The sequence below is a fragment of the Aphelocoma coerulescens genome, unplaced genomic scaffold (assembly GCF_041296385.1).
Source record: "Aphelocoma coerulescens isolate FSJ_1873_10779 unplaced genomic scaffold, UR_Acoe_1.0 HiC_scaffold_97, whole genome shotgun sequence".
Lineage (NCBI taxonomy): Eukaryota > Metazoa > Chordata > Aves > Passeriformes > Corvidae > Aphelocoma > Aphelocoma coerulescens.
Genome location: NW_027184078.1, coordinates 1,024,407 through 1,051,792, shown reverse-complemented (window position 1 = coordinate 1,051,792; position 27,386 = coordinate 1,024,407). Strand labels below are relative to the sequence as shown.

General features: G+C 67.3%; 3 protein-coding genes across 6 annotated transcripts; all 3 read right to left on the bottom strand.

Moving 5' to 3' along the window:
* Positions 1 to 370: 370 nt before the first annotated feature.
* LOC138102657 (DNA-directed RNA polymerase II subunit RPB1-like) lies at positions 371 to 3,911 on the bottom strand. Its single transcript, XM_069000376.1, has 8 exons — positions 3,711 to 3,911; positions 3,200 to 3,361; positions 2,794 to 2,991; positions 2,039 to 2,101; positions 1,459 to 1,683; positions 1,019 to 1,285; positions 682 to 921; positions 371 to 553 (listed from the first exon to the last, which is right to left on the bottom strand). Exons 1-8 carry the CDS (start codon positions 3,909 to 3,911, stop codon positions 371 to 373), a joined length of 1,539 nt encoding a protein of 512 aa, XP_068856477.1.
* Positions 3,806 to 8,783, bottom strand: LOC138102656 (zinc finger protein 628-like). Its single transcript, XM_069000375.1, has 4 exons — positions 5,592 to 8,783; positions 5,376 to 5,438; positions 5,112 to 5,201; positions 3,806 to 4,826 (listed from the first exon to the last, which is right to left on the bottom strand). The coding sequence occupies exons 1-4, from the start codon at positions 8,781 to 8,783 to the stop codon at positions 4,008 to 4,010; spliced, it is 4,164 nt and encodes a 1,387-aa protein (XP_068856476.1). The 3' UTR covers positions 3,806 to 4,007.
* A 3,433-nt stretch (positions 8,784 to 12,216) lies between these two features.
* Positions 12,217 to 27,377, bottom strand: LOC138102667 (scavenger receptor cysteine-rich domain-containing group B protein-like). 4 transcript variants are annotated; one of them, XM_069000383.1, is made up of 9 exons: positions 27,308 to 27,377; positions 23,513 to 24,334; positions 22,192 to 22,521; positions 20,374 to 20,399; positions 20,219 to 20,290; positions 19,173 to 19,476; positions 17,782 to 18,102; positions 15,921 to 16,046; positions 12,217 to 12,357 (listed from the first exon to the last, which is right to left on the bottom strand). In XM_069000383.1, the coding sequence occupies exons 2-9, from the start codon at positions 23,577 to 23,579 to the stop codon at positions 12,305 to 12,307; spliced, it is 1,299 nt and encodes a 432-aa protein (XP_068856484.1). In that variant the 5' UTR covers positions 23,580 to 24,334; positions 27,308 to 27,377; the 3' UTR covers positions 12,217 to 12,304. The 4 variants fall into 4 exon arrangements, with proteins under 4 accessions (XP_068856484.1, XP_068856485.1, XP_068856486.1 ...); XM_069000384.1 differs by having other exon boundaries at positions 20,219 to 20,278; XM_069000385.1 differs by lacking the exon at positions 27,308 to 27,377 and adding an exon at positions 26,741 to 26,759.
* Positions 27,378 to 27,386: the final 9 nt, after the last annotated feature.

Genomic DNA, 27,386 nt, shown 5'->3' with positions numbered 1-27,386 from the left:
GGGAGGAGGTTTGGGGGCACTGGGGGGAACTGGGAAGGGACTGGGAAGGACTGGGGGGCACTGGGGGAATACTGGGATGGACTGGGCGATACTGGGGGAATACTGGGATGGACTGGGCGATACTGGGGGGTACTGGGGGCCATACTGGGATGGACTGGGCCATACTGGGGGGATACTGGGAAGGACTGGGCCATACTGGGACCATACTGGGGGGATACTGGGATGGACTGGGCCATACTGGAGGGTAGTGGGGCCATACTGGGGGGATACTGGGATGGACTGGGAGTCATTTGGGCCATACTGGGGAGACACTGGGGCCATACTGGGGGATACTGGGAATCACTGGGGCCGTACTGGGGGATACTGGGGCTCAGCTGGGCTGTACTGGAGTCATACTGGGGCCATACTGGGGAATACTGGGAGCCTGCTGGGGCTCAGTTGGGCTGTACTGGGTGATACTGGGGACATACTGGGAATTACTGGGCCCGTACTGGGAATCACTGGGGCTATACTGGGAATCACTGGGGCTGTACTGGGTGATACTGGAGCTATACTGGGGCCATACTGGGAATCACTGGGGCTGTACTGGGGGATACTGGGGCCATACTGGGAATGAGTTGGGCCGTACTGGGGGATACTGGGGCTGTACTGGGGCCATACTGGGAATCGCTGGGGCCGTACTGGGTGATACTGGGCTGTACTGGGGCCATACTGGGAATCACTGGGGCCGTACTGGGAATCACTGGGGCTGTACTGGGTGATAGTGGAGCTATACTGGGGCCATACTGGGAATCGCTGGGCTGTACTGGGGGATACTGGAACTGTACTGGGGCTATACTGGGAGTGAGTTGGGCTGTACTGGGTGATACTGGGGCTGTACTGGGAATCACTGGGGCCGTACTGGGAATCACTGGGGCCATACTGGGGAGATACTGGGGCCACACTGGGGCTATACTGGGAATCGGTTGGACTGTACTGGGTGATACTGGAGCCATACTGGGAGTCGGTTGAGCCATACTGGGGCCATACTGGGGCCGTACTGGGAGGCAGTTGGGCTGTACTGGGGCCGTACTGGAGCCGTACTGGGAGCCAGCTGGGCCATACTGGGGCCATACTGGGAGCCGGCTGGGCTGTACTGGGGCCATACTGGGGCCATACTGGAAGCCGGCTGGGCTGTACTGGGGCCATACTGGGAGCCGGCTGGGCCATACTGGGGCCATACTGGGAGCTGGTTGGGCTGTACTGGGGCCATACTGGGGCCATACTGGGAGCCGGCTGGGCCATACTGGAGCCATACTGGGGCCATACTGGGAGCCGGCTGGGCCATACTGGGGCCATACTGGGAGCTGGTTGGGCTGTACTGAGGCCATACTGGGGCCATACTGGGAGCCGGCTGGGCTGTACTGGGGCCATACTGGGAGCTAGCTGGGCCATACTGGGGCCATACTGGGGCCGTACTGGGGCCATACTGGGAGCCTGCTGGGCCATACTGGGGCCATACTGGGAGCCGGCTGGGCTGTACTGGGGCGATACTGGGAGTCGGTTGGGCTGTACTGGGGGCATTACTGGGGCCATACTGGGGCCGTACTGGGAGTCGGTTGGGCTGTACTGGGGCCATACTGGGGCCATACTGGGGCCGTACTGGGCTGTACTGGGGCCATACTGGAAGCTAGCTGGGCCATACTGGGGCCATACTGGGGCCATACTGGGAGCTGGTTGGGCTGTACGGGGGCCATACTGGGAGCCAGCTGGGCCATACTGGGGCCATACTGGGGCCATACTGGGAGCCTACTGGGCTGTACTGGGGCCATACTGGGAGCCGGCTGGGCTGTATTGGGGCCATACTGGGGCCATACTGGGAGCCGGCTGGGCTGTACTGGGGCCATACTGGGAGCCAGCTGGGCCATACTGGGGCCATACTGGGAGCCGGCTGGGCTGTACTGGGGCCATACTGGGGCCATACTGGGAGCCGGCTGGGCTGTACTGGGGCCATACTGGGGCCATACTGGGAGCCAGCTGGGCCATACTGGGGCCATACTGGGAGCCGGCTGGGCTGTACTGGGGCCATACTGGGGCCATACTGGGAGCCAGCTGGGCCATACTGGGGCCATACCGGGAGCCAGCTGGGCCATACTGGGGCCATACTGGGGCCATACTGGGAGCCGGCTGGGCTGTACTGGGGCCATACTGGGGCCATACTGGGGCCATACTGGGAATCACCAGGGCCACACTGGGAGGTAAAACTGCCCAGCCCCCACTCCCAGTGCTCCCAGTAACCCCCCCGGGGCCTTCCCAGTAACCCCCCCAGCCACGCCCCCTCCACAAGGCCCCGCCCCCTCCCCAAGCCACGCCCCTTTCCGTGGTCACGCCCTCCCAAGCCACGCCCCCTCTCCAGGCCCCGCCCCCTCCCGGAAGCACGACCCGCAGTGGGGGGGGGTGGGGGAGGGGCGCCTTTATTGACACGGGAGCGCCCCCTGGTGCCCCCCAGGTGCCCCCAGACCCCCCCCTCACCTGCGGGCACAGGTGTGCAGGTGAGAGGGGGGGGGGGGGCACCGGGCACCTCCTCGGGGGGTCCGGGTGGGCACCGGGCACCTCCAGGTGGGCATTGGGCACCTCCCCAGGGAGTCCAGGTGGGCACCGGGCACCTCCAGGTGGGCACCGGGCACCTCCAGGTGGGCACTGGGCACCTCCAAGGTGTGTCCAGGTGGGCACCGGGCACCTCCAGGTGGGCACCGGGCACCTCCAGGTGGGCACTGGGCACCTCCAAGGTGTGTCCAGGTGGGCACCGGGCACCTCCAGGTGGGCATTGGGCACCTCTGATGTGTCCAGGTGGGCACCGGGCACCTCCAGGTGGGCACCGGGCACCTCCAGGTGGGCATTGGGCACCTCTGATGTGTCCAGGTGGGCACCGGGCACCTCCAGGTGGGCACCGGGCACCTCCAGGTGGGCACTGGGCACCTCCAAGGTGTGTCCAGGTGGGCACTGGGCACTCTGTGGTGTCCAGGTGGGCACTGGGCAACTCCACGTGGGCACTGGGCACCTCTGATGTGTCCAGGTGGGCATCGGGCACCTCCAGGTGGACACTGGGCACCTCCAAGGTGTGTCCAGGTGGGCACTGGGCACCTCAGCAGGGTCCAGGTGGGCACCGGTCACCTCCAGGTGGGCATTGGGCACCTCCAAGGTGTGTCCAGGTGGGCACCGGGCACTCTGTGGTGTCCAGGTGGGCACTGGGCAACTCCACGTGGGCACTGGGCACCTCCAGGTGGGCACTGGGCGCCTCAGCAGGGTCCAGGTGGGCACCGGTCACCTCCAGGTGGACATTGGGCACCTCCAAGGTGTGTCCAGGTGGGCACCGGGCATTCTGTGGTGTCCAGGTGGGCACTGGGCAACTCCAGGTGGGCACTGGGCACCTCTGATGTGTCCAGGTGGGCATTGGGCACCTCCAGGTGGGCACCGGGCACCTCCAGGTGGACATTGGGCACCTCCAAGGTGTGTCCAGGTGGGCACCGGGCACTCTGTGGTGTCCAGGTGGGCACTGGGCAACTCCACGTGGGCACTGGGCACCTCTGATGTGTCCAGGTGGGCATCGGGCACCTCTTCTTCGGTCTCCAGGTGGACACCGGGCACCTCCAGGTGGACACTGGGCACCTCCAAGGTGTATCCAGGTGGGCACTGGGCACCTCAGCTGGCTCCAGGTGGGCATTGCTCACCTCCTCTGTGGTCTCCAGGTGGACACTGGGCACCTCCAGGTGGACACTGGGCACCTCCAGGTGGGCACTGGGCACCTCCTCTGTGGTCTCCAGGTGGGCACCGGGCACCTGCGTGGTCTCCAGGTGGGCACTGGGCACTTTCTCCGTGGGTTCCAGGTGGGCACAGGGCACCGCTGACACCTCCAGGTGGGCACTGGTCATCTCCAAGGTGCCCAGGTGGGCATTGGGCACCTCTGATGTGTCCCGGTGGGCACTGGGCACCTCCTCCGAGGGCTCCAGGTGGACACTGGGCACCTCCTAGGGGGGGTCCAGGTGCACCTCTGAGGTGACCAGGTGGGCATTGGGCACCTCCAGGTGGACACTGGGCACCTCTGACGTGACCAGGTGGGCATTGGGCACCTCCAGCTGGACACTGGGCACCTCCTCAGAAGGCTCCAAGTGGACAGAGGGCACTTCCGACGTGTGCAGGTGGACATTGGTCATCTCCAAGGTGTCCAGGTGGGCACCGGGCAACCCCTCTGTGGTCTCCAGGTGGGCACTGGGCACCTCAGCGGGGTCCAGGTGGACACTGGGTACCTCCAGGTGGACGTTTGGCACCTCCTCAGTGGTGTCCAGGTGGTCAGAGGGCACCTCTGCCATCTCCAGGTGGACACCGGGCACCTCCAAGGGCTCCAGGTGGACACTGGGCACCTCCTCAGGAGGCTCCAGGTGGGCACTGGGCACCTCGGTGGCCTGGAGATGGACACTGGTGGCCTCTGCTGGTGGTGGCAACACCTGGAGCTGGACATTGGGCACCTTGGTGGCCTGGAGATGGAAATTGGGCACCTTGGTGGCCTGGAGCTGGACACTGGGCACCTTGGTGGCCTGGAGATGGAAATTGGGCACCTCGGTGGCCTGGAGATGGGCATTGGTGGCCTCTGCTGGTGGTGGCAACACCTGGAGCTGGACACTGGGCACCTCAGTGGCCTGGAGATGGACATTGGGCACCTTGGTGGCCTGGAGCTGGACATTGGGCACCTCAGTGGCCTGGAGATGGACACTGGGCACCTCAGTGGCCTGGAGATGGACACTGGGCACCTCGGTGGCCTGGAGCTGGACATTGGGCACCTTGGTGGCCTGGAGCTGGACACTGGTGGCCTCTGCTGGTGGTGGCAACACCTGGAGCTGGACACTGGGCACCTTGGTGGCCTGGAGATGGACACTGGGCACCTCGGTGGCCTCTGCTGATGGTGGCAACACCTGGAGCTGGACCTTGGGCACCTTGGTGGCCTGGAGCTGGACACTGGGCACCTCGGTGGCCTCTGCTGGTGGTGGCAACACCCGGAGCTGGACCTTGGGCACCTTGGTGGCCTGGAGCTGGACACTGGGCACCTCGGTGGCCTCTGCTGATGGTGGCAACACCTGGAGCTGGACATTGGGCACCTTGGTGGCCTGAAGATGGAAATTGGGCACCTCGGTGGCCTGGAGCTGGACACTGGGCACCTCAGTGGCCTCTGCTGATGGTGGCAACACCTGGAGCTGGACATTGGGCACCTTGGTGGCCTGGAGCTGGACATTGGGCACCTTGGTGGCCTCTGCTGGTGGTGGCAACACCCGGAGCTGGACATTGGGCACCTTGGTGGCCTGGAGCTGGACACTGGTGCCACCCGAGGGCAGGGGCAGGGCCTGGAGCTGGATGTTGGTGACACCTGAGGGTGGTGGCAGCACCTGGAGCTGGACCTTGGTGGCCTCTGCTGATGGTGGCAACACCCGGAGCTGGACCTTGGGCACCTCGGTGGCCTGGAGCTGGACATTGGGCACCTTGGTGGCCTCTGCTGATGGTGGCAACACTTGGAGCTGGATGTTGGGCACCTCGGTGGCCTGGAGCTGGACACTGGGCACCTCGGTGGCCTGGAGCTGGACGTTGGTGGCCTCTGCTGGTGGTGGCAACACCCGGAGCTGGACGTTGGTGACACCTGGAGGTGGTGGCAGCGCCTGGAGCCGGACATTGGGCACTTCCCCTGCTTGGAGCTGGACGTTGGTGACCTCGGGGGGTGGTGGCAACACCTGGAACTGGACACTGGGCACCTCGGTGGCCTGGAGATGGACATTGGTGACCTCGGGGGGTGGTGGCAGCACGTGGAACTGGACACTGGTGACACCCGAGGGTGGTGGCAGCGCCTGGAGCTGGACATTGGTGACCTCAGGTGGTGGTGGCAGCGCCTGGAGCTGGACACTGGGCACCTCGGTGGCCTGGAGATGGACACTGGGCACCTCGGTGGCCTGGAGCTGGACACTGGTGGCCTCTGCTGGTGGTGGCAACACCTGGAGCTGGATGTTGGGCACCTCGGTGGCCTGGAGCTGGACACTGGGCACCTCGGTGGCCTCTGCCAGTGGTGGCAACACCTGGAGCTGGACGTTGGTGACACCTGGAGGTGGTGGCAGCACCTGGAACTGGACATTGGGCACCTCCCCTGCTTGGAGCTGGACATTGGTGACCTCAGGTGGCGGCGGCAGCACCTGGAGCTGGACATTGGGCACCTCCGAGGGCATCGGCAGCACCTGGAGCTGCAGCCCTGTGACCCCTGTGGCACCCACACCTGTGACCCTTGTGGCACCCACACCTGTGACCCCTACACCTGTCACCCCGGTCACCCCTGTGACCCCTGTGACCCCGGCCACCTCAGCCACTCCCGCCACCCCTGTGACCCCGGTCACCCTGGCCACCCCGGCCACCCCTGTGACCCCTGTGACCCCAGTCACCCCGGTCACCCCGGCCACCTCAGCCACCCTGGTCACCCCCGTGACCCCTGCCACACCTGCCACCCCGGTCACCCCGGTCACCTCAGCCACCTCTGTGACCCCGGTCACTCTGGTCACCCCGGCCACCTCAGCCACCCCTGCCACCCCCGTGACCCCGGTCACACCTGCCACCCCGGCCACCTCAGCCACCCCCGTGACCCCTGTGACCCCTGCCAGACCTGCCACCCTGGTCACCCCGGTCACCCTGGTCACCCCGGCCACCTCAGCCACCCTGGTCACCCCTGTGACCCCTGCCACACCTGCCACCCCGGTCACCCCAGCCACCCCTGTGACCCCGGTCACCCTTGCCACTCTGGCCACCTCAGCCACTCCTGCCACCCCTGTGACCCCCATGACCCCTGTGACCCCAGCCACCTCAGCCACTCCCATGGCCCCTGTGACCCCTGCCACCCCTGTGACCCCCGTGACCCCCGCCACCCCGGCCACCCCGGCCACTTCAGCCACCCCCGTGACCCCCGCCACCCCTGTGACCCCGGTCACCCCGGCCACCCTCAGCTGCCCCCCGGCGCCCATCCCCTCACGGCCCACACTGGGCACAAACAGCACGCCGCGCCACGCCTGGCTGCCCACCTGGCCGCCCACCTGGCCGCCCACCTGGCCGCCCGGAGCTTGACCAGAGCCGCGGGGCGGGGCGGGCAGCAGCAGCACCTTGCGGGCCGAGGCGCTGCCGGCGACGAGCTGCAGCCGCTGCGGGCCGGGCAGCAGCACGAGGCTCACGGGCGGCACCGGCACCGGCGGCACCGGCACCGGCACCGTGGCGGGCGCGGGGCCGTGCGTGCGCAGGTGCCGCTGCAGGTAGGCGGCCACGACGAAGGCCTTGGGGCAGGCGGGGCAGCGGAAGGGCCGCGCGGCCGAGTGCGTGCGCCGGTGCAGGTGCAGGTTGGAGGAGTGCGTGAAGCTCTTGCCGCAGGTGCCGCAGCGGTACGGCCGCTCGCCCGTGTGCACCCGCAGGTGCTGCCGCAGGTTGGCGGCCTGGGCGAAGGCCTTGCCGCAGGTGCCGCAGGCGTGCGGCCGCTCGCCCGTGTGCGTGTGCCGGTGCCGCCGCAGGCTGGACGAGTTCTTGAAGGCCTTGGGGCAGCTGGGGCAGCGGTAGGGCCGCTCGCCGGAGTGCTGCCGCAGGTGGTACTGGTAGTGCGAGGCCCACTTGAAGGCCAGGCCGCACTGGGCGCACTGGAAGGCGCGCAGCCCCGTGTGCACGCGCAGGTGCGTCTGCAGCAGCGAGGAGCGCTTGAAGCTCTTGCCGCAGGTGCCGCAGGTGTAGGGCCGCTCGCCCGTGTGGTCCCGCAGGTGGTAGCGCAGCCCCGAGGAGCCCTTGAAGGCCTTGCCGCACTCGCCGCAGCGGTACGGCCGCTCGGCCGGCGCGGGGGGCTCCGCGGCCGCCGCGGCCTCGCCCGCCCGGGGCGCGGCTCCGTGGCCGGGCAGGTGCCGCGCCAGCCCCGAGCCGTTCTTGAAGCTCTTGCCGCAGGTGAGGCAGCGGTGCGGCGGCGGCGGCGGCGGCGGTGCTGCCGCGCCCGTCCCCTCCTGCTGGGCACAGGTGACACCCAGGGGCCTCCAGAGCGGCTCGGGTGAGGCGGCGGCACCGGCGGGGCCGTGCGGGCCGGCGGGCGAGGCGGCGGCGGCGGCGGCGGCGCAGGCGGGGCAGCGCGGGGCGGGGCCGTGCGTGCGCCGGTGCAGGTGCAGGTTGGAGGAGTGCGTGAAGCTCTTGCCGCAGGCGCCGCAGCGGTACGGCCGCTCGCCCGTGTGCACCCGCAGGTGCTGCCGCAGGTTGGCGGCCTGGGCGAAGGCCTTGCCGCAGGTGCCGCAGGCGTGCGGCCGCTCGCCCGTGTGCGTGTGCCGGTGCCGCCGCAGGCTGGACGAGTTCTTGAAGGCCTTGGGGCAGCTGGGGCAGCGGTAGGGCCGCTCGCCGGAGTGCTGCCGCAGGTGGTACTGGTAGTGCGAGGCCCACTTGAAGGCCAGGCCGCACTGGGCGCACTGGAAGGCGCGCAGCCCCGTGTGCACGCGCAGGTGCGTCTGCAGCAGCGAGGAGCGCTTGAAGCTCTTGCCGCAGGTGCCGCAGGTGTAGGGCCGCTCGCCCGTGTGGCCCCGCAGGTGGTAGAGGAGGGCGGAGGAGCCCTTGAAGGCCTTGGGGCACTCGGGGCAGCGGTAGGGCCGCTCGCCCGTGTGGCTGCGCAGGTGATGCGCCAGGCGCGAGGACCAGCGGAAGGATTTGCCGCACTCCCGGCAGGTGAACGGGCGCTCGGGGGCGCCGGCGGGGGGCGCTGCGCCCGCCATGGCCGCACCTGGGGGGACACGGCCGCGGGTGAGAGGCCGGAGGGGACACGGGGGAGAGGCCAGAGCCGAAATACGGGGACAGGTGAGAGCCCAGAGCCAGCACTGGGGGGTCAGGTGAGACCCCAGACCCAGCACTGGGGGGACTCTGGGCCAGGTGAGACCCCAGCCCCAGCACTGGGGGGTCAGGTGAGACCCCAGACCCAGCACTGGGGGCCTAGGTGGGACCCCAGCCCCAGCACTGGGGGGACTCTGGGCCAGGTGAAATCCCAGACCCAGCACTGGGGGGTCAGGTGAGACCCCAGCCCCAGCACTGGGGGCCCAAGTGAGACCCCAGCCCCAGCACTGCGGGCCCAGGTGAGACCCCAGCCCCAGCACTGGGGGCCCAAGTGAGACCCCAGCCCCAGCACTGGGGGGACTCTGGGCCAGGTGAAATCCCAGACCCAGCACTGGGGGGTCAGGTGAGACCCCAGCCCCAGCACTGGGGGTTCAAGTGAGACCCCAGCCCCAGCACTGGGGGCCCAAGTGAGACCCCAGCCCCAGCACTGCGGGCCCAGGTGAGACCCCAGCCCCAGCACTGGGGGCCCAGGTGAGACCCCAGCCCCAGCACTGGGGGTCAGGTGAGACCCCAGCCTCAGCACTGGGGGGGTCAGGTTAAGACCCCAGCCCCAGCACTGAGGGGACTCTGGGCCAGGTGAGACCCCAGCCCCAGCACTGGGGGGTCAGGTGAGACCCCAGCCTCAGCACTGGGGGGTCAGGTGAGACCCCAGCCCCAGCACTGGGGGGACTCTGGGCCAAGTGAAATCCCAGCCCCAGCACTGGGGGCCCAAGTGAGACCCCAGCCCCAGCACTGAGGGCTCAGGTGAGACCCCAGCCCCAGCACTGGGGGTCAGGTGAGACCCCAGCCTCAGCACTGGGGGGGTCAGGTTAAGACCCCAGCCCCAGCACTGGGGGGACACTGGGCCAGGTGAGACCCCAGCCCCAGCACTGGGGGGTCAGGTGGGACCCCCGCCCCAGCACTGAGGGGTCAAGTTAAGACCCCAGCCCCAGCACTGGGGGGTCAGGTGGGACCCAAGCCCCAGCACTGGGGGGACTCTGGGCCAGGTGAGACCCCAGCCCCAGCACTGGGGGGCCAGGTGAGACCCCAGCCCCAGCACTGGGGGTCAGTTTAAGACCCCAGCCCCAGCACTGGGGGGCCAGGTGAGACCCCAGCCCCAGCACTGAGGGGTCAGGTGAGACCCCCGCCCCAGCACTGGGGGGTCAGGTTAAGACCCCAGCCCCAGCACTGGCGGGACACTGGGCCAGGTGAGACCCCAGCCCCATCCCAGGTGTGCAGGTGAGACCCCAAACCCGACAAGGGGGGGGTGTGGAGCACTCTCAGGAGGGCGTGGCCACCCCAGGCCCCGCCCCCTCACCGCCCTCAGGCCCCGCCCCTCCTCCCCTCAGCCCCTCAGCCCCCGCCCTCTCCAGGCCCGCCCCGCGCAGGCGCCGCCGCCGCCGCGGCCCCGCCGCTTCCTCCTCCTCCTGCCCCGCTCCCCGCTCACCCCTTGGGCTCGCGGAGACTCCGCCGGGGCCGACACCGGGCCAGGAACGGGGCAGAACCGGGACCGGGACCGGGACCGGGCCGCGGCCGCCGCCGCGCAACGCCCGGGCCGCGCCGCCTGACGAGGCCACGCCCCCCCGCCTGACGAGGCCACGCCCCCTCCGCTTCCCGCCCTCGCCGCCGCCAGCCAGGCCACGCCCCCTCCTCCCACCGGAAACGCGCGCGGTGCACGCTGGGTAATGTAGTCCCGCGCCCGCTCCGCTTTCAGCGGCCTTTACTGGTTGTTACTGGTTGTTACTGGTTTTTCACTGGGTTTTTACTGGGTTTTACTGGGTTTTTACTGGTTTTACTGGGTTTTTACTGGTTGTTACTGGGTTTTTACTGGTTTTCACTGGTTTTTACTGGATTTTGAGGGTATTTCAAGACTGGGGGTGAATAAATACAAGCGGGAGACGCTTCCCCAGCCGTTCTGGGTGGGCGGGGCAGGGCCCAGGCTGATTTTTGGGGGTTTCCCGGCTGATTTTGGGGTGTCCCGTGTGATTTTTGGGTGTCCCTGGTGATTTTGGGGTCTCCCGGCTGATTTTTGGGGTGTCCCGTGTGATTTTTGGGTGTCCCTGGTGATTTTTGGGGTTCCCGGCTGATTTTTGGGGTGTCCGGGTGATTTTGGGGTGTCCCGGGTGATTTTTGGGGTTCCCGGGTGATTTTGGGGTGTCCCGGGGAATTTTTGGGGTGTCCCGGGTGATTTTTGGGGTGTCCCTGGTGATTTTTGGGGTGTCCGGGTGATTTTGGGGTGTCCCAGGCGATTTTTGGGGGTGTCCCGGGTGATTTTTGGGGGTTCCCGGCTGATTTTGGGGTGTCCCTGGTGATTTTCGGGGTGTCCCGGGTGATTTTGGGGTGTCCCGGGGGATTTTTGGGGTGTCCCTGGTGATTTTTGGGGTGTCCGAGTGATTTTTGGGGTTTCCCGGCTGATTTTTGGGGTGTCCCGGCTGATTTTTGGGGTTTCCCGGCTGATTTTGGGGTGTCCCGTGTGATTTTTGGGGTTCCCGGCTGATTTTTGGGGGTTCCCTGGAGATTTTTGGGGTGCCCCGGCTGATTTTTGGGGGTGTCCCGGCTGATTTTTGGGGTGTCCCGGGTGGTTTTTGGGGTGTCCCGGCTGATTTTTGGGGTGTCCCGGGTAATTTTGGGGTGTCCTGCGTTATTTTTGGGGTGTCCCGGGTGATTTTTGGGGTTCCCGGCTGACTTTGGGGTGTCCCGGGTGATTTTTGGGGTGTCCCAGGTGATTTTTGGGGGTTCCCAGGTGATTTTTGGGGTGTCCCGGGTGATTTTTTGGGGTTTCCCGGCTGATTTTCGGGGTGTCCCTGGTGATATTGGGGTATCCCAGGCGATTTTTGGGGTGTCCCGGGTAATTTTGGGGTGTCCCGAGTGAATTTGGGGTGTCCCAGGTGATTTTTGGGGGTTCCCGGGTGATTTTTGGGGGTTCCCTGGTGATTTTTGGGGTATCCCTGGTGATTTTTTGGGGGTTCCCTGGTGATTTTTGGGGTTTCCCGTGTGATTTTTGGGGGTTCCCTGGTGATTTTTGGGGTGTCCCAGGTGATTTTTGGGGTGTCCCTGGTGATTTTTTGGAGTTTCCCGGCTGATTTTGGGGTGTCCCGTGTGATTTTTGGGTGTCCCGGGTGATTTTTGGGGTCTCCCCGCTGATTTTTGGGGTGTCCCTGGTGATTTTTGGGGTGTCCCGGGTGATTTTTGGGGGTTCCCGGCTGATTTTGGGGTGTCCCTGGTGATTTTTGGGGTGTCCCAGGTGATTTTTGGGGTGTCCCGTGTGATTTTTGGGGTGTCCCGGCTGATTTTTGGGGTGTCCCGTGTGATTTTTGGGGTGTCCCGGGTGATTTTGGGGTGTCCCGGGTGATTTTTGGGGTGTCCCGGGTGGTTTTTGGGGTGTCCCAGGTGGTTTTTGGGGTGTCCCGGGTAATTTTTGGGGTCCCTACGGCTCCGCTGCGCTCGGCGGCTCCTCCGGCTCCGGGATCAGGGGCTCCCCTGCGAAATTTGGGGGGGGGGGGGGAGGGACCCTCAGGACCCCCCCAGGGACCCCCAAATTCCCCCGGGACCCCCCAAAATCCCCCCTGGACCCCCCAAATCTCCCAGGACCCCCCCAAAACTCCTTCCAGCCCCCCCCCAAATCCCTCAGGACCCCCCAAAATCCCTCCAGGATCCCCCAAAGCCCCCCCAGGACCCCCCAAAATTCCCCCAGGACCCCCCAAATCCCCCCAGGGACCCCCAAACTCCCCCCGAGGACCCCAAAATCCCTCAGGACCCCCCAAAACCCCACCCAGGGACCCCCAAATTCCCCAGACCCCCCCCCCAAGCCCCTCCAGGACCCCCCAAAACCGCCCAGGGACCCCCAAACTCCCCCCCAGGACCCCCCAAATCCCCCAGACCCCCCCCAAAAACCCCTCCAGGACCCCCCCAAATTCCGGCAGGACCCCCCCAAATCTCTCAGGACTCCCCAGGGACCCAGGGACCCCCAAACTCCCCCCGAGGACCCCAAAATCCCTCAGGACCCCCCAAAACCCCTCCAGGACCCCCCAAATTCCCCCAGGACCCCCCAAAATCCCACCCAGGGACCCCCAAATCCCCCAGATCTCCCCCAACCCCCCCCCAGGACCCCCCCAAAATCCCTCAGGACCCCCCAAAACCCCTCCAGGACCCCCCCGAGTTCCCCCGGGACCCCCTAAAAATCCCCAGGGACCCCCAAACTCCCCCCCAGGACCCCCCAAATCCCCCCCACCCCTCCCCAAATCCCTCAGGACCCCCTAAAACTCCTTCCAGCACCCCCAAAATCCCCCCAGGACTCCCCAAAACCCCCCAGGACCCCCCCAAATCCTCTCAGGACCCCCCAAATTCCCGCAGGACCCCTCCCCAAATCCCCCAGACCCCCCTCAAACTCCTTCCAGCACCCCCAAAATCCCCCCAAGACCCCCCAAAATCCTCTCAGGACCCCCCAAAATCCCACCCAGGGACCCCCAAATCCCCCAACCCCCCCCCCAAAACCCCTGCAGGACCCCCCAAAACCGCCCAGGGCCCCCCCAAAACCCCTCCAGGGCCCCCCAAAACCCCCTCAGGACCCCCCAAATCACCCAGACCCCCCCCCAAAACCCCCCCAGGACCCCCCAAAATTCCCCCAGGACCCCCCAAACCCCCCCCCCAGGACCCCCCAAAATCCCCCAGGACCCCCCAAATTCCCTCAAGACCCCCCAAAACCCCCCCAGGACCCCCCAAAATCCCCCAGGACCCCCCAAAACCCCCCCAGGACCCCCCAAATCTTCCCAGGGGATTTTGGGGGGGGGTCTTGGAGGGTTTGGGATGGATTTGGGGGGGTCCTGGGGGGGTCTCAGGTGACTTTGGGGGTCCCGGGGGGGTTTTTGGGGGACCCCGAGGGGTTTTTGGGGGTCCGGGGGGTTTTTGGGGTCCCGAGGGGTTTTTGGGGTCTCAGGGGGGATTTTGGGGGGACCCCGAGGAGTTTTTGGGGTCCCGGGGGGGTTTTTGGGGTCCCGGGGGGATTTTGGGGGACCCCGAGGGGTTTTTGGGGTCTCGGGGGGGGTTTTTGGGGTCCCGGGGGGGGGGGGTGGGGGACCCGAGGGGTTTTTGGGGGGTCCCGGGGGGGTTTTTGGGGACCCCGAGGGGGTCTCAGGAGCCTTTGGGGGGGTCCTGGGAGGGATTTTTGGGGTCACCTGAGGGGTTTTGGGGTAGTTTTTGGGGGGGGGTGGGGGGCTTTTGGGGGGATTTGGGAGGGATTTTGGGGAGTTTTGGGGTTTTCTGGGGGGGTTTTGGGGCTTTTGGAGGAATTTAGAGGTTTTTTGGGGGGGGGATGGGGGAATTTGGGGGGTTTGGGGTTATTTGGGCCGTTTGGGGGAGCTTTGGAGTTTTTGGGGGGGGTTGTGGGGGTTTGGGGGAATTTTGGGGTTTTTGGGGGGTTTTGGGGGGAGTTTTGGGGGTTTTTTTGGGGAGGGTTTGGCGGAATTTGGGTTTTCTGGGGCAGTTTTGGGGTTTTTGGGGAGGGATTTTTGGGGGTTTTGGGGGAGTTTTGGGGGTTTTTGGGGGAGTTTTGGGTTTTTTGAGGGGGTTTTGGGGGGTTTTGGGGGGTTTTGGGGGGTTGAGTTTTTTTGGGGGGGTTTAGGGGAATTTACGGTTTTTTGGGGAGGGATTTTTGGGGTTTTGGGGCAGTTTTGGGGTATTTTTGGGGGGAATTTTGGGTTTTTTGAGGGGGTTTTGCAGGGTTGGGTTTTTGGGGGGGGTTTAGGGGAATTTGCGTTTTTTGGGGGAGGGATTTTTGCGGTTTAGGGGGAGTTTTGGGTTTTTTGAGGGGGTTTTGGGGGGTTTTGAGGGGTTGGATTTTTTTGGGTGGGTTTAGGGGAATTTGCGGTTTTTTGGGGAGGGATTTTTTGGGGGTTTTGGGGGAGTTTTGGGGTTTTTTTTCGGGGAGTTTTGGGTTTTTTGAGGGGGTTTTGGGGGGTTTTGCAGGGTTGAGTTTTTTTGGGGGGGGTTTAGGGGAATTTGCGTTTTTTTGGGGAGGGATTTTTGGGGTTTTGGGGCAGTTTTGGGTTTTTTGAGGGGGCTTTGGGGGGTTTTGCGGGGTCGAGTTTTTTTGGGGGGGTTTAGGGGAATTTACGGTTTTTTGGGGAGGGATTTTTGGGGGTTTTGGGGGAGTTTTGGGGGTTTTTTGGGGGAATTTTGGGTTTTTTGAGGGGGTTTTGGGGGGTTTTGCGGGGTTGGGTTTTTTTGGGAGGGTTTAGGGGAATTTGCGGTTTTTTGGGGAGGGATTTTTGGGGGTTTTGGGGGAGTTTGGGGGGTTTTTTGGGGGGGTTTTGGGTTTTTTGAGGGGTTTTTTGGGGGGAGTTTTGGGTTTTTTGAGGGGTTTTGGGGGGTTTTGCAGGGTTGGTTTTTTTGGGGGGGTTTAGGGGAATTTATGGTTTTTTGGGGAGGGATTTTTGGGAGTTTTGGGGGAGTTTTGGGGGTTTTTGGGGGGAATTTTGGGTTTTTTGAGGGGGTTTTGCAGGGTTGGGTTTTTTGGGTGGGTTTAGGGGAATTTGCGTTTTTTTGGGGAGGGATTTTTGGGGTTTTGGGGCAGTTTTGGGTTTTTTGAGGGGGTTTTGGGGGGTTTTGAGGGGTTGAGTTTTTTTGGGGGGGTTTAGGGGAATTTACGGTTTTTTGGGGAGGGATTTTTGGGGGTTTTGGGGGAGTTTTGGGGGTTTTTTGGGGGAATTTTGGGTTTTTTGAGGGGGTTTTGGGGGGTTTTGCAGGGTTGGGTTTTTTTGGGGGGGTTTAGGGGAATTTACGGTTTTTTGGGGAGGGATTTTTGGGGTTTTGGGGGGAAGTTTTGGGTTTTTTGAGGGGGTTTTGGGGGGTTTTGCGGGGTCGAGTTTTTTTGGGGGGGTTTAGGGGAATTTACGGTTTTTTGGGGAGGGATTTTTGGGGGTTTTGGGGGAGTTTTGGCGGTTTTTTGGGGGAGTTTTGGGTTTTTTGAGGGGGTTTTGGGGGTTTTGGGGGGTTTTGGGAGATTTTTGGGGTTTTGGGGTTTTTTCGGGGGGTCCCGGCCGTACCTTTGTGGCGCCGGCCCCGGCGGGGGGGGGCGCACCTGGCGCACAGGTAAAGGCCCAGCAGGGCCCCGCAGAGCCCCGCCCCCACCCCCAGCAGCGCCTCCAGCACCGAGCAGGAGTCCGGAACACCTGGGACAGGTGAGGGATGGGGGAGGGGCAGGTGAGGGCACACCTGGGACAGGGGAGGGACGGGGGAGGGGCAGGTGAGAGCACACCTGGGACAGGTGAGGGATGGGGGAGGGGCAGGTGAGAGCACACCTGGGACAGGGGAGGGACGGGGGAGGGGCAGGTGAGAGCACACCTGGGACAGGTGAGGGATGGGGGAGGGGCAGGTGAGAGCACACCTGGGACAGGGGAGGGATGGGGGAGGGACAGGTGAGAGCACACCTGGGACAGGGGAGGGATGGGGGAGGGATGGGGGAGGGACAGGTGAGGGATGGGGGAGGGATGGGGGAGGGACAGGTGAGGGATGGGGGAGGGGCAGGTGAGAGCACACCTGGGACAGGGGAGGGATGGGGGAGGGACAGGGGAGGGACGGGGGAGGGATGGGGGAGGGGCAGGTGAGAGCACACCTGGGACAGGGGAGGGATGGGGGAGGGACAGGTGAGGGATGGGGGAGGGACAGGTGAGGGATGGGGGAGGGGCAGGTGAGGGCACACCTGGGACAGGGGAGGGATGGGGGAGGGATGGGGGAGGGGCAGGTGAGAGCACACCTGGGACAGGGGAGGGATGGGGGAGGGACAGGGGAGGGATGGGGGAGGGATGGGGGAGGGACAGGTGAGGGATGGGGGAGGGGCAGGTGAGGGCACACCTGGGACAGGGGAGGGATGGGGGAGGGACAGGGGAGGGATGGGGGAGGGACAGGTGAGGGATGGGGGAGGGATGGGGGAGGGACAGGTGAGGGATGGGGGAGGGGCAGGTGAGGGCACACCTGGGACAGGGGAGGGATGGGGGAGGGACAGGGGAGGGATGGGGGAGGGATGGGGGAGGGACCGGTGAGGGATGGGGGAGGGATGGGGGAGGGACAGGGGAGGGATGGGGGAGGGACAGGTGAGAGCACACCTGGGACAGGTGAAGAACAGGGGAGGGACAGGGGAGAGACAGGGGAGGGATGGGGGAGGGACAGGTGAGGGACAGGAGATCGCAGACACGGCCAGGTGCCCCCAGCTGCCCCCAGGTACCCCCAGCTGCCCCCAGGTACCCCCAGGTGCCCCCAGGTACCCCCAGCTACCCCCAGGTGACCCCCAGCTGCCCCCAGGTGACCCCCAGGTACCCCCAGCTGCCCCTAGGTACCCCCAGCTACCCCCAGGTACCCCCAGATACCCCCAGCTACCCCCAGCTACCCCCAGGTACCCCCAGCTGCCCCCAGGTACCCCCAGCTGCCCCCAGCTGCCCCCAGGTACCCCCAGGTACCCCCAGCTACCCCCAGCTACCCCCAGGTACCCCCAGCTGCCCCCAGCTACCCCCAGGTGCCCCCAGGTGCCCCCAGGTACCCCCAGGTGCCCCCAGCTGCCCCCAGCTGCCCCCAGGTGCCCCCAGCTGCCCCCAGGTGACCCCCAGGTACCCCCAGGTACCCCCAGGTACCCCCAGCTGCCCCCAGGTACCCCCAGGTACCCCCAGGTACCCCCAGCTACCCCCAGGTACCCCCAGCTACCCCCAGGTGCCCCCAGGTGCCCCCAGGTACCCCCAGGTGCCCCCAGCTGCCCCCAGCTACCCCCAGGTGCCCCCAGCTGCCCCCAGGTACCCCCAGCTGCCCCCAGCTGCCCCCAGGTACCCCCACGTACCCCCAGCTGCCCCCAGGTACCCCCAGCTACCCCCAGCTGCCCCCAGCTGCCCCCCGGGTGCCCCCGGCTGCCCCCCTCACCTGGTGGCTCGGCGCAGGCGATGGCGGCGGCCGCACCTGAGGCGCAGGCTCCGGCCTCGATGCGGCGGCACTCGAGCAGCAGCTCCTCGGAGCCGCGGCAGCTGAGCCCGGCCAGCCAGGGCCCCCCCGCGGGCACGGGCTGCGGCCCCACAGGTGCGCTGAGGGCGGGCCCGCAGCCCACCTGCCTGCACACCACCTGCGCCTCGGGCAGGCCCCAGCGCTGCCCGCACACCTGGTGCCAGCTGCGGTTGTGCAGCACCTGCACCTGCCCCGCGCAGGGCCCGGGGCCGCCCCGCAGCCGCACCTGGGGGGGGTCTGCACCTGTGGGGGGGGGGGGGGGGTTGGGGGAGGGGCACACCTGGGCACACCTGGGCACACCTGGGCACCCGCCTGGGCACCCGCCTGGGGCTCTGCAGAGCCCACTTGTTACCGGAGCTCACCTGAGCTCCCAGTGCCCACCTGAGCTCACCTGAGCCCACAGTGCTCATCTGAGCTCCCAACACCCACCTGAGCCCCCCCAGTGCCCACCTGAGCCCCCAGCACCCACCTGAGCCCACCTGACCCCACCTGAGCCCCCAGTGCCCACCTGAGCCCACCTGACCCCACCTGAGCCCCCAGTGCCCACCCGAGCCCCCAGTGCCCACCTGAGCCCCCCAGTGCCCACCTGAGCCCACAGTGCTCATCTGAGCCCCCAGCACCCACCTGAGCCCCCCAGCGCCCACCTGAGCCCCCCAGCGCCCACCTCAGCCCACCTGAGCCCCCAGTGCCCACCTGAGCCCCACCTGAGCCCACCTGAGTCCCCCAGCACCCACCTGAGCCTGCAGTGCCCACCTGAGCCCACCTGAGCTCCCAACACCCACCTGAGCCCACCTGAGCCCCCAGTGCCCACCTGAGCCCCCCAGCACAACCTGAGCCCACCTGAGCCCACCTGAGCCCCCAGCGCGACCTGAGCCCCCCCAGTGCCCACCTGAGCCCCCAGTGCCCACCTGAGCCCACCTGAGCCCCACCTGAGTCCCCAGCGCGACCTGAGCCCCCCCCAGTGCCCACCTGAGCCCACCTGAGCCCACCTGAGCCCACCTGAGCTCACCTGAGCCCCACCTGAGCCCCCCAGTGCCCACCTGAGCCCACCTGAGCCCACCTGAGCCCCACCTGAGCCCACAGTGCTCATCTGAGCTCCCAACACCCACCTGAGCCCACCTGAGCCCACCTGAGCCCCCCAGTGCCCACCTGAGCCCCACCTGAGCCCCACCTGAGCCCCACCTGAGCCCACCAGCACAACCTGAGCCCCCAGTGCCCACCTGTCCCCCCAGCACCCACCTGAGCCCACCTGAGCCCCACCTGAGCCCCCCCAGCGCCCACCTGAGCCCACCTGACCCCCCCCCAGCCCTCACCTGTGCAGACGGCGCTGGCGTCCTCGCTGTGCCCGCAGTTGTGCTCGCCCCAGGGGTGCAGCTGGCACTGGGCCAAGGTGAGCTCCTCACCTGTGCAGTGCGTCCCGTCCAGCCAGATGGGGTCCGTGCCCGGCCCGAAGCGGGCGCTGCCAGGTGCGCTGACGGCGGTGCCGCAGCCCAGCTGCCGGCAGGTGACCCGCGCGGCCGCCAGGTCCCAGGTGTCGTCGCACACGGTGCCCCACCTGCCCAGGTGCAGCACCTCCACCCGCCCCGCGCACCTGGAGGAGCCGTTCACCAGCCGCACCTGCGGGCACCTGGGGGTCACCTGGGGGCACCTGGGGGTCACCTGGGGGCACCTGGGGGCACCTGGGGGTATCTGGGGGTCACCTGGGGGCACCTGGGGGCACCTGGGGGTATCTGGGGGTCACCTGGGGGCAGCTGGGGGTACCTGGGGGTCACCTGGGGGCACCTGGGGGCACCCACGGGTACCTGGGGGTCACCTGGGGGCAGCTGGGGGTACCTGGGGGTCACCTGGGGGCAGCTGGGGGCACCCACGGGTACCTGGGGGTCACCTGGGGATCACCTGGGGGTCACCTCGGGGCACCTGGGGATCACCTGGGGGTCACCTCGGGGCACCTGGGGGTATCTGGGGGCACCTGCGGTCACCGGGGGTCACCTGGGGGGCACCTGCAGTCACCCAGGGGTCACCTGTGGGCACCTGCACATCACCCGGGGGCACCTGGGGGGTACCCAGGAGCACCTGCAGGCACCAGGGGTCACCCGGGGGCAGCCGCGGGCACCTGGGGGTTACCTGGGGTCACCTGGGGGTTACCTGGAGGGCACCTGGGGGCATCTGGGGACACCTGGGCTCACCTAGGGGTCACCTGTGGGCACCAGGGGGTTACCTGGGGGCACCTGTGCATCATCTGGGGGAACCGCGGGGTTACCTGGGGGGCACCTGGGGGTATCTGGGGACACCTGCGGGCACCTGGGGGTTACCTGGGGGGGCACCTGGGGGTTACCTGGGGGGGCACCTGAGGTCTCACCTTCAGCTGCACCTGGGCATCCACCTCATCATCCACCCGAGCGTCCACCTGAGCGTCCCCCTGGGGCAGCACCTGCAGATGCACCTGGGCATCAACCTGGGCACCAACCTGGGCACCAACCTGGGCAGCAGCCGGGGCAGCACCTGGGGACGCACCTGGGGCTGCACCGGGGGATCAGCACCTGTGGGGGGGGAAAGAGGGGAGTGGCACAGCTGGCACAGCTGGCGCACCTGGTACACCTGGAGCACCTGGCGCACCAGGCACACCTGGCACAGCTGGTGCACCTGGCACACCAGGAGCACCTGGCACATCTGGCACACCTGCACCCACCTGCAACCACCTGCACCCACCTGCACCAACCTGTGCCCACCTGCACCAACCTGTGCCCACCTGCACCCACCTGCACCCACCTGCACCAACCTGTGCCCACCTGCACCCACCTGCACCCACCTGTGCCCACCTGCACCCACCTGTGCTCACCTGCACCCACCTGTGCTCACCTGTGCCCACCTGCACCCACCTGCACCCACCTGTGCCCACCTGCACCCACCTGCACCCACCTGTGCCCACCTGCACCCACCTGTGCTCACCTGCACCCACCTGTGCTCACCTGCACCCACGTGTGCCCACCTGCACCCACCTGCGCCCACCTGCACCCACCTGTGCTCACCTGCGCCCACGTGTGCTCCCCTGCACCCACCTGCACCCACCTGCGCCCACCTGCGCCCACCTGCACCCACCTGTGCCCACCTGCGCCCACCTGCACCCACCTGTGCTCCCCTGCACCCCCCTGCACCCACCTGCGCCCACCTGCACCCACCTGTGCTCCCCTGCACCCACCTGCACCCACCTGTACCCACCTGTGCCCACCTACACCCACCCGCACCCACCCGCACCCACCTGCACCCACCCACACCCACCTACACCCACCTGCACCCACCCGCACCCACCCGCACCCACCTGTACCCACCTGCACCCACCTGCACCCACCTGCACCCACCTGTGCTCCCCTGCACCCACCCGCACCCACCCGCACCCACCTGTACCCACCCGCACCCACCCGCACCCACCTGTACCCACCTGCACCCACCTGCACCCACCTACACCCACCTGCGCCCACCTGTACCCACCTGCGCCCACCTGCACCCACCTACACCCACCTGCACCCACCTGCACCCACCTGCACCCACCTGAACCCACCCGCACCCACCTGCACCCACCTACACCCACCTACACCCACCTGTGCTCACCTACACCCACCCGCACCCACCTACACCCACCTACACCCACCTGCACCCACCTGCACCCACCTGCACCCACCTACACCCACCTACACCCACCCGTACCCACCTACACCCACCCGTACCCACCTGCACCCACCTACACCCACCCACACCCACCTACACCCACCCGTACCCACCCACACCCACCTACACCCACCTGTGCTCACCTACACCCACCTACACCCACCTACACCCACCTGCACCCACCTGCACCCACCTGCACCCACCTACACCCACCTACACCCACCTGCACCCACCTGCACCCACCTGCACCCACCTACACCCACCTGTGCCCACCTACACCCACCTACACCCACCTACACCCACCTGCACCCACCTACACCCACCTGTACCCACCTGCGCCCACCTGCACCCACCTACACCCACCTGCACCCACCTGCACCCACCTGCACCCACCTGAACCCACCCGCACCCACCTGCACCCACCTACACCCACCTACACCCACCTACACCCACCTACACCCACCTGCACCCACCTGTGCCCACCTACACCCACCCGTACCCACCTACACCCACCTACACCCACCCGTACCCACCTACACCCACCCGTACCCACCTGCACCCACCTACACCCACCCACACCCACCTACACCCACCCGTACCCACCCACACCCACCTACACCCACCTGCACCCACCCGCACCCACCTGAGCCCCCCCCCCGCGCTCACCTGCGCACGCCACTCCCGCGTCCTCGCCATGGTGGCAGTTGTGCTCGCCCCAGGGCCGTGCCCGGCACAGCTCCAGCGCCTCCTCGCGGCCCGTGCAGGTGACGTCGTCCAGCCAGATGGGCCCCTCACCTGTGCCGAACTCACCTGTGCCGGGCAGCGCCAGCGCGGGGCCGCAGCGCACCTGGCGGCAGGTGACCTCCGCGGCCGCCACGTCCCACGAGTCGTCGCACACCGTGCCCCACCTGCCCGCGTGGAAAACCTCCACGCGCCCCGCGCACCTGTGCGGGCCCCCGGCCAGGCGCAGCGGGGCGGGGCCGGCCTCACCTGGGCCTGCAGGTGAGGGGGTGGGTTCAGTCAGGGCAGGTAAATCCTTCCCCTCTCTCACCCCGCACAGGTGAGACCTGGGCAGGTAAATCCCCCCTCACCCCTCACAGGTGAGACCCGGGCAGGTAAATCCCCCCTCAATCCACACAGGTGAGACCTGGGCAGGTAAATCCCCCCTCACAGGTGAGACCTGGGCAGGTAAATCCCCCCCTCACAGGTGAGACCTGGGCAGGTAAATCCTCCCCTCACCCCGCACAGGTGAGACCTGGGCAGGTAAATCCTCCCCGCACAGGTGAGACCTGGGCAGGTAAATCCTCCCCGCACAGGTGAGACCTGGGCAGGTAAATCCTTCCCCTCTCACCCCACACAGGTGAGACCTGAGCAGGTAAATCCTCCCTCAATCCACACAGGTGAGACCTGGGCAGGTAAATCCTCCCCCTCTCACCCCTCACAGGTGAGACCTGGGCAGGTAAATCCCCCCCTCACAGGTGAGACCTGGGCAGGTAAATCCTCCCCCTCTCACCCCGCACAGGTGAGACCTGGGCAGGTAAATCCTCCCCCTCTCACCCCTCACAGGTGAGACCTGGGCAGGTAAATCCTCCCCACACAGGTGTGTATGGGGGGGGGGAGGGGTGGTCAGGTGAGTTCTGGCCCCGAGCCTCACCTGGCGGGGTTACCTGGGGGGGGGTGGGGCTGACCCTCACCTGAGCCCCTCCCCCAGCGGCGGGTCCCAAATGGGGGTGCCCAGAGCTGCCCCCAGGTGTGGCCTCACCTGTCCCTCACCTGTCCCCTCCCCCCTCACCTGCCCCTCACCTGTCCCCTCCCCCCTCACCTGCCCCTCACCTGTCCCCTCCCCCCTCACCTGCCCCTCACCTGTCCCCTCCCCCTCACCTGTCCCCTCCCCCCTCACCTGTCCCTCACCTGTCCCCTCCCCCTCACCTGTCCCTCACCTGTCCCCTCCCCCCTCACCTGCCCCTCCCCCCCGGGCCCCACTCACCGCAGAGCCACAGGTGCAGGAGCAGCCCCAGGTGGGCACGCAGGGAAAGGGGTCCCCAAATCCTCATGGCAGGTGAGGGACAGGTGAGGGACAGGTGAGCTCGGGCACAGGTGAGCTCGGGCACAGGTGAGTTCGGGCACAGGTGAGTTTGGGCACAGGTGAGCTCGGGCACAGGTGAGTTCGGGCACAGGTGAGTTCGGGCACAGGTGAGTTTGGGCACAGGTGAGTTCGGGCACAGGTGAGTTTGGGCACAGGTGAGCTCGGGCACAGGTGAGTTCGGGCACAGGTGAGTTCGGGCACAGGTGAGTTCGGGCACAGGTGAGTTTGGGCACAGGTGAGCTCGGGCACAGGTGAGTTCGGGCACAGGTGAGTTCGGGCACAGGTGAGTTCGGGCACAGGTGAGTTTGGGCACAGGTGAGCTCGGGCACAGGTGAGCTCGGGCACAGGTGAGCTCGGGCACAGGTGAGTTCGGGCACAGGTGAGTTTGGGCACAGGTGAGCTCGGGCACAGATGAGTTCGGGCACAGGTGAGCTCGGGCACAGGTGAGTTCGGGCACAGGTGAGTTTGGGCACAGGTGAGTTCGGGCACAGGTGAGCTCGGGCACAGGTGAGTTTGGGCACAGGTGAGTTTGGGCACAGGTGAGTTCGGGCACAGGTGAGTTTGGGCACAGGTGAGCTCGGGCACAGGTGAGTTTGGGCACAGGTGAGTTCAGGCACAGGTGAGTTCGGGCACAGGTGAGCTCGGGCACAGGTGAGCTCGGGCACAGGTGAGTTTGGGCACAGGTGAGGCTCCAGGACAGGTGAAGGTCCCACGTGGGCTGAGCTGGGGCACAGGTGAGGGGTCAGGACAGGGGAGGGGCTCCCCAAGGGTTTCAGGTCCCCAAGCCCCCAGGTGCCCCTCAGGTGCCCCCCAGGTGCCCCCAGGTGGGATTTACCTGCCCGACACCCCCAGGTGCCCCTCAGGTGCCCCCCAGGTGCCCCCAGGTGGGATTTACCTGCCCGACACCCCCAGGTGCCCCCCAGGTGCCCCCCAGGTGCCCCCAGGTGGGATTTACCTGCCCGACACCCCCAGGTGCCCCCCAGGTGCCCCCCAGGTGCCCCCAGGTGGGATTTACCTGCCCTGCCCCCCTCAGGTGCCCCCAGTTGCTCCCAGGTGCCCCCAGGTGGGATTTACCTGCCCGGGCCCCCCCAGGTGCCCCCAGGTGCCCCCCAGGTGCCCCCCAGGTGCCCCCAGATGCCCCCCAGGTGCCCCCCAGGTGCCCCCAGGTGGGATTTACCTGCCTGCCCCCCTCAGGTGCCCCCTCAGGTGCCCCCAAGTGCCCCCCAGGTGGGATTTACGTGCCGGCCCCCCCTCAGATGCCCCCCAGATGCCCCCAGGTGCCCCCAGGTGCCCCCAGATGGGATTTACCTGCCCAGCCCCCTCAGGTGCCCCCAGATGCCCCCCAAGTGCCCCCCAGGTGGGATTTACCTGCCCGGGCCCCCCCAGGTGCCCCCCAGGTGCCCCCAGGTGGGATTTACCTGCCTGCCCCCCTCAGGTGCCCCCCAGATGCCCCCCAGGTGCCCCCAGATGCCCTCCAAGTGCCCCCCAGGTGGGATTTACCTGCCCGGGCCCAGATGCCCCCCAGGTGCCCCCAGGTGGGATTTACCTGCCGAACCCCCCCAGGTGCCCCCCAGGTGCCCCCCAGGTGCCCCCAGGTGCCCCCCAGGTGCCCCCAGGTGGGATTTACCTGCCCGGGCCCCCCCAGGTGCCCCCTCAGGTGCCCCCAAGTGCCCCCCAGGTGCCCCTCAGGTGCCCCCAGGTGCCCCCCAGGTGGGATTTACCTGCCCGGGCCCCCCAGGTGCCCCCAGATGCCCCCCCAAGTGCCCCCCAGGTGGGATTTACCTGCCCGGGCCCCCCCGGTGCCCCCCAGGTGCCACAAAGTGCCCCCCAGGTGGGATTTACTTGCCCAGACCCCCAGGTGCCCCCCAGGTGCCCCCAGATGCCCCCAGGTGGGATTTACCTGCCCGGGCCCCCCAGGTGCCCCCCAGATGCCCCCCAGGTGCCCCCAGGTGGGATTTACCTGCCCGGCCCCCCCAGGTGCCCCCAGGTGCCCCCCAGGTGCCCCCCAAGTGCCCCCCAGGTGGGATTTACCTGCCTGACCCCCCCAGGTGCCCCCTAGGTGCCACAAAGTGCCCCCCAGGTGGGATTTACTTGCCCAGCCCCCCAGGTGCCCCCCAGGTGCCCCCAGATGCCCCCTCAGGTGCCCCGAGGTGGGATTTACCTGCCCGACCCCCCCAGGTGGCCCCTCAGGTGCCCCCCAGATGTCCCCCAGGTGCCCCCAGGTGGGATTTACCTGCTTGCCCCCCTGAGGTGCCCCCCAGGTGCCCCAAGTGCCCCCCAGGTGGGATTTACCTGCCTGGACCCCTCAGGTGCCCCCCAGGTGCCCCCAAGGTGCCCCCAAGTGCCCCCAGGTGCCCCCAGGTGCCCCCAAGTGCCCCCCAGGTGCCCCCCAGGTGGGATTTACCTGCCCGACCCCCCAGGTGCCCCCCAGGTGCCCCCTAGATGGGATTTACCTGCCCAGCCCCCCTCAGGTGCCCCCAGGTGCCCCCAGTTGCTCCCAGGTGCCCCCAGGTGGGATTTACCTGCCCGACCCCCCCAGGTACCCCCCAGATGCCCCCCAGATGCCCCCAAGTGCCCCCCAGGTGGGATTTACCTGCCCGACCCCCTCAGGTGCCCCCCAGATGCCCCCAAGTGCCCCCAGGTGCCCCCCAGGTGGGATTTACCTGCCCGACCCCCCCGGTGCCCCCCAGGTGCTCCCAGGTGCCCCCAGATGCCCCCCGGGTGCCCCCCAGGTGGGATTTACCTGCTTGCCCCCCTCAGGTGCCCCCCAGGTGCCCCCAAGTGCCCCCCACTTGCCCCCAGGTGCCCCCAGATGGGATTTACCTGCCCGGCCCCCCCCCAGATGCCCCCCAGGTGCCCCCCAAGTGCCCCCCAGGTGGGATTTACCTGCCTGGCCCCCCTCAGGTGCCCCCCAGATGCCCCCAGGTGGGATTTACCTGCCTGGCCCCCCTCAGGTGCCCCCCAGATGCCCCCAGGTGCCCCCAGGTGGGATTTACCTGCCCTGCCCCCCTCAGGTGCCCCCCAGGTGCCCCCCAGGTGGGATTTACTTGCCCAGCCCCCTCAGGTGCCCCCCAGGTGCTCCCAGGTGCCCCCCAGGTGCCCCCCAGGTGCCCCCCAGGTGGGATTTACCTGCCCGGCCCCCCTCAGGTGCCCCCCAGGTGCTCCCAGGTGCCCCCAGGTGCCCCCCAGGTACCCCCAGGTGGGACTTACCTGCCCGACCCCCCCAGTTGCCCCCCAGATGCCCCCAGGTGCCCCCAGGTGGGATTTACCTGCCCTGCCCCCCTCAGGTGCCCCCCAGGTGCCCCCCAGGTGGGATTTACCTGCCCGGCCCCCCTCAGGTGCCCCCCAGGTGCTCCCAGGTGCCCCCAGGTGCCCCCCAGGTACCCCCAGGTGGGACTTACCTGCCCGACCCCCCCAGTTGCCCCCCAGGTGCCCCCCAGGTGCCCCCAGGTGGGATTTACCTGCCCGACCCCCCCAGGTGCCCCCCAGATGCCCCCCAGGTGCCCCCCAGGTGCCCCCAGGTGGGATTTACCTGCCTGCCCCCCTCAGGTGCCCCCCAGGTGCCCCCCAGGTGCCCCCCAGGTGCCCCCAGGTGGGATTTACCTGCCCGGCCCCCCTCAGGTGCCCCCCAGGTGCCCCCCAGATGCCCCCAGGTGCCCCCCAGATGCCCCCAGGTGCCCCCCAGGTGGGATTTACCTGCCCGGCCCCCCTCAGGTGCCCCCCGGAGCTCTTGGGGGGCCCTTCCCGCTTTGCCCTGGAGCTGGCGCAGCCCCGC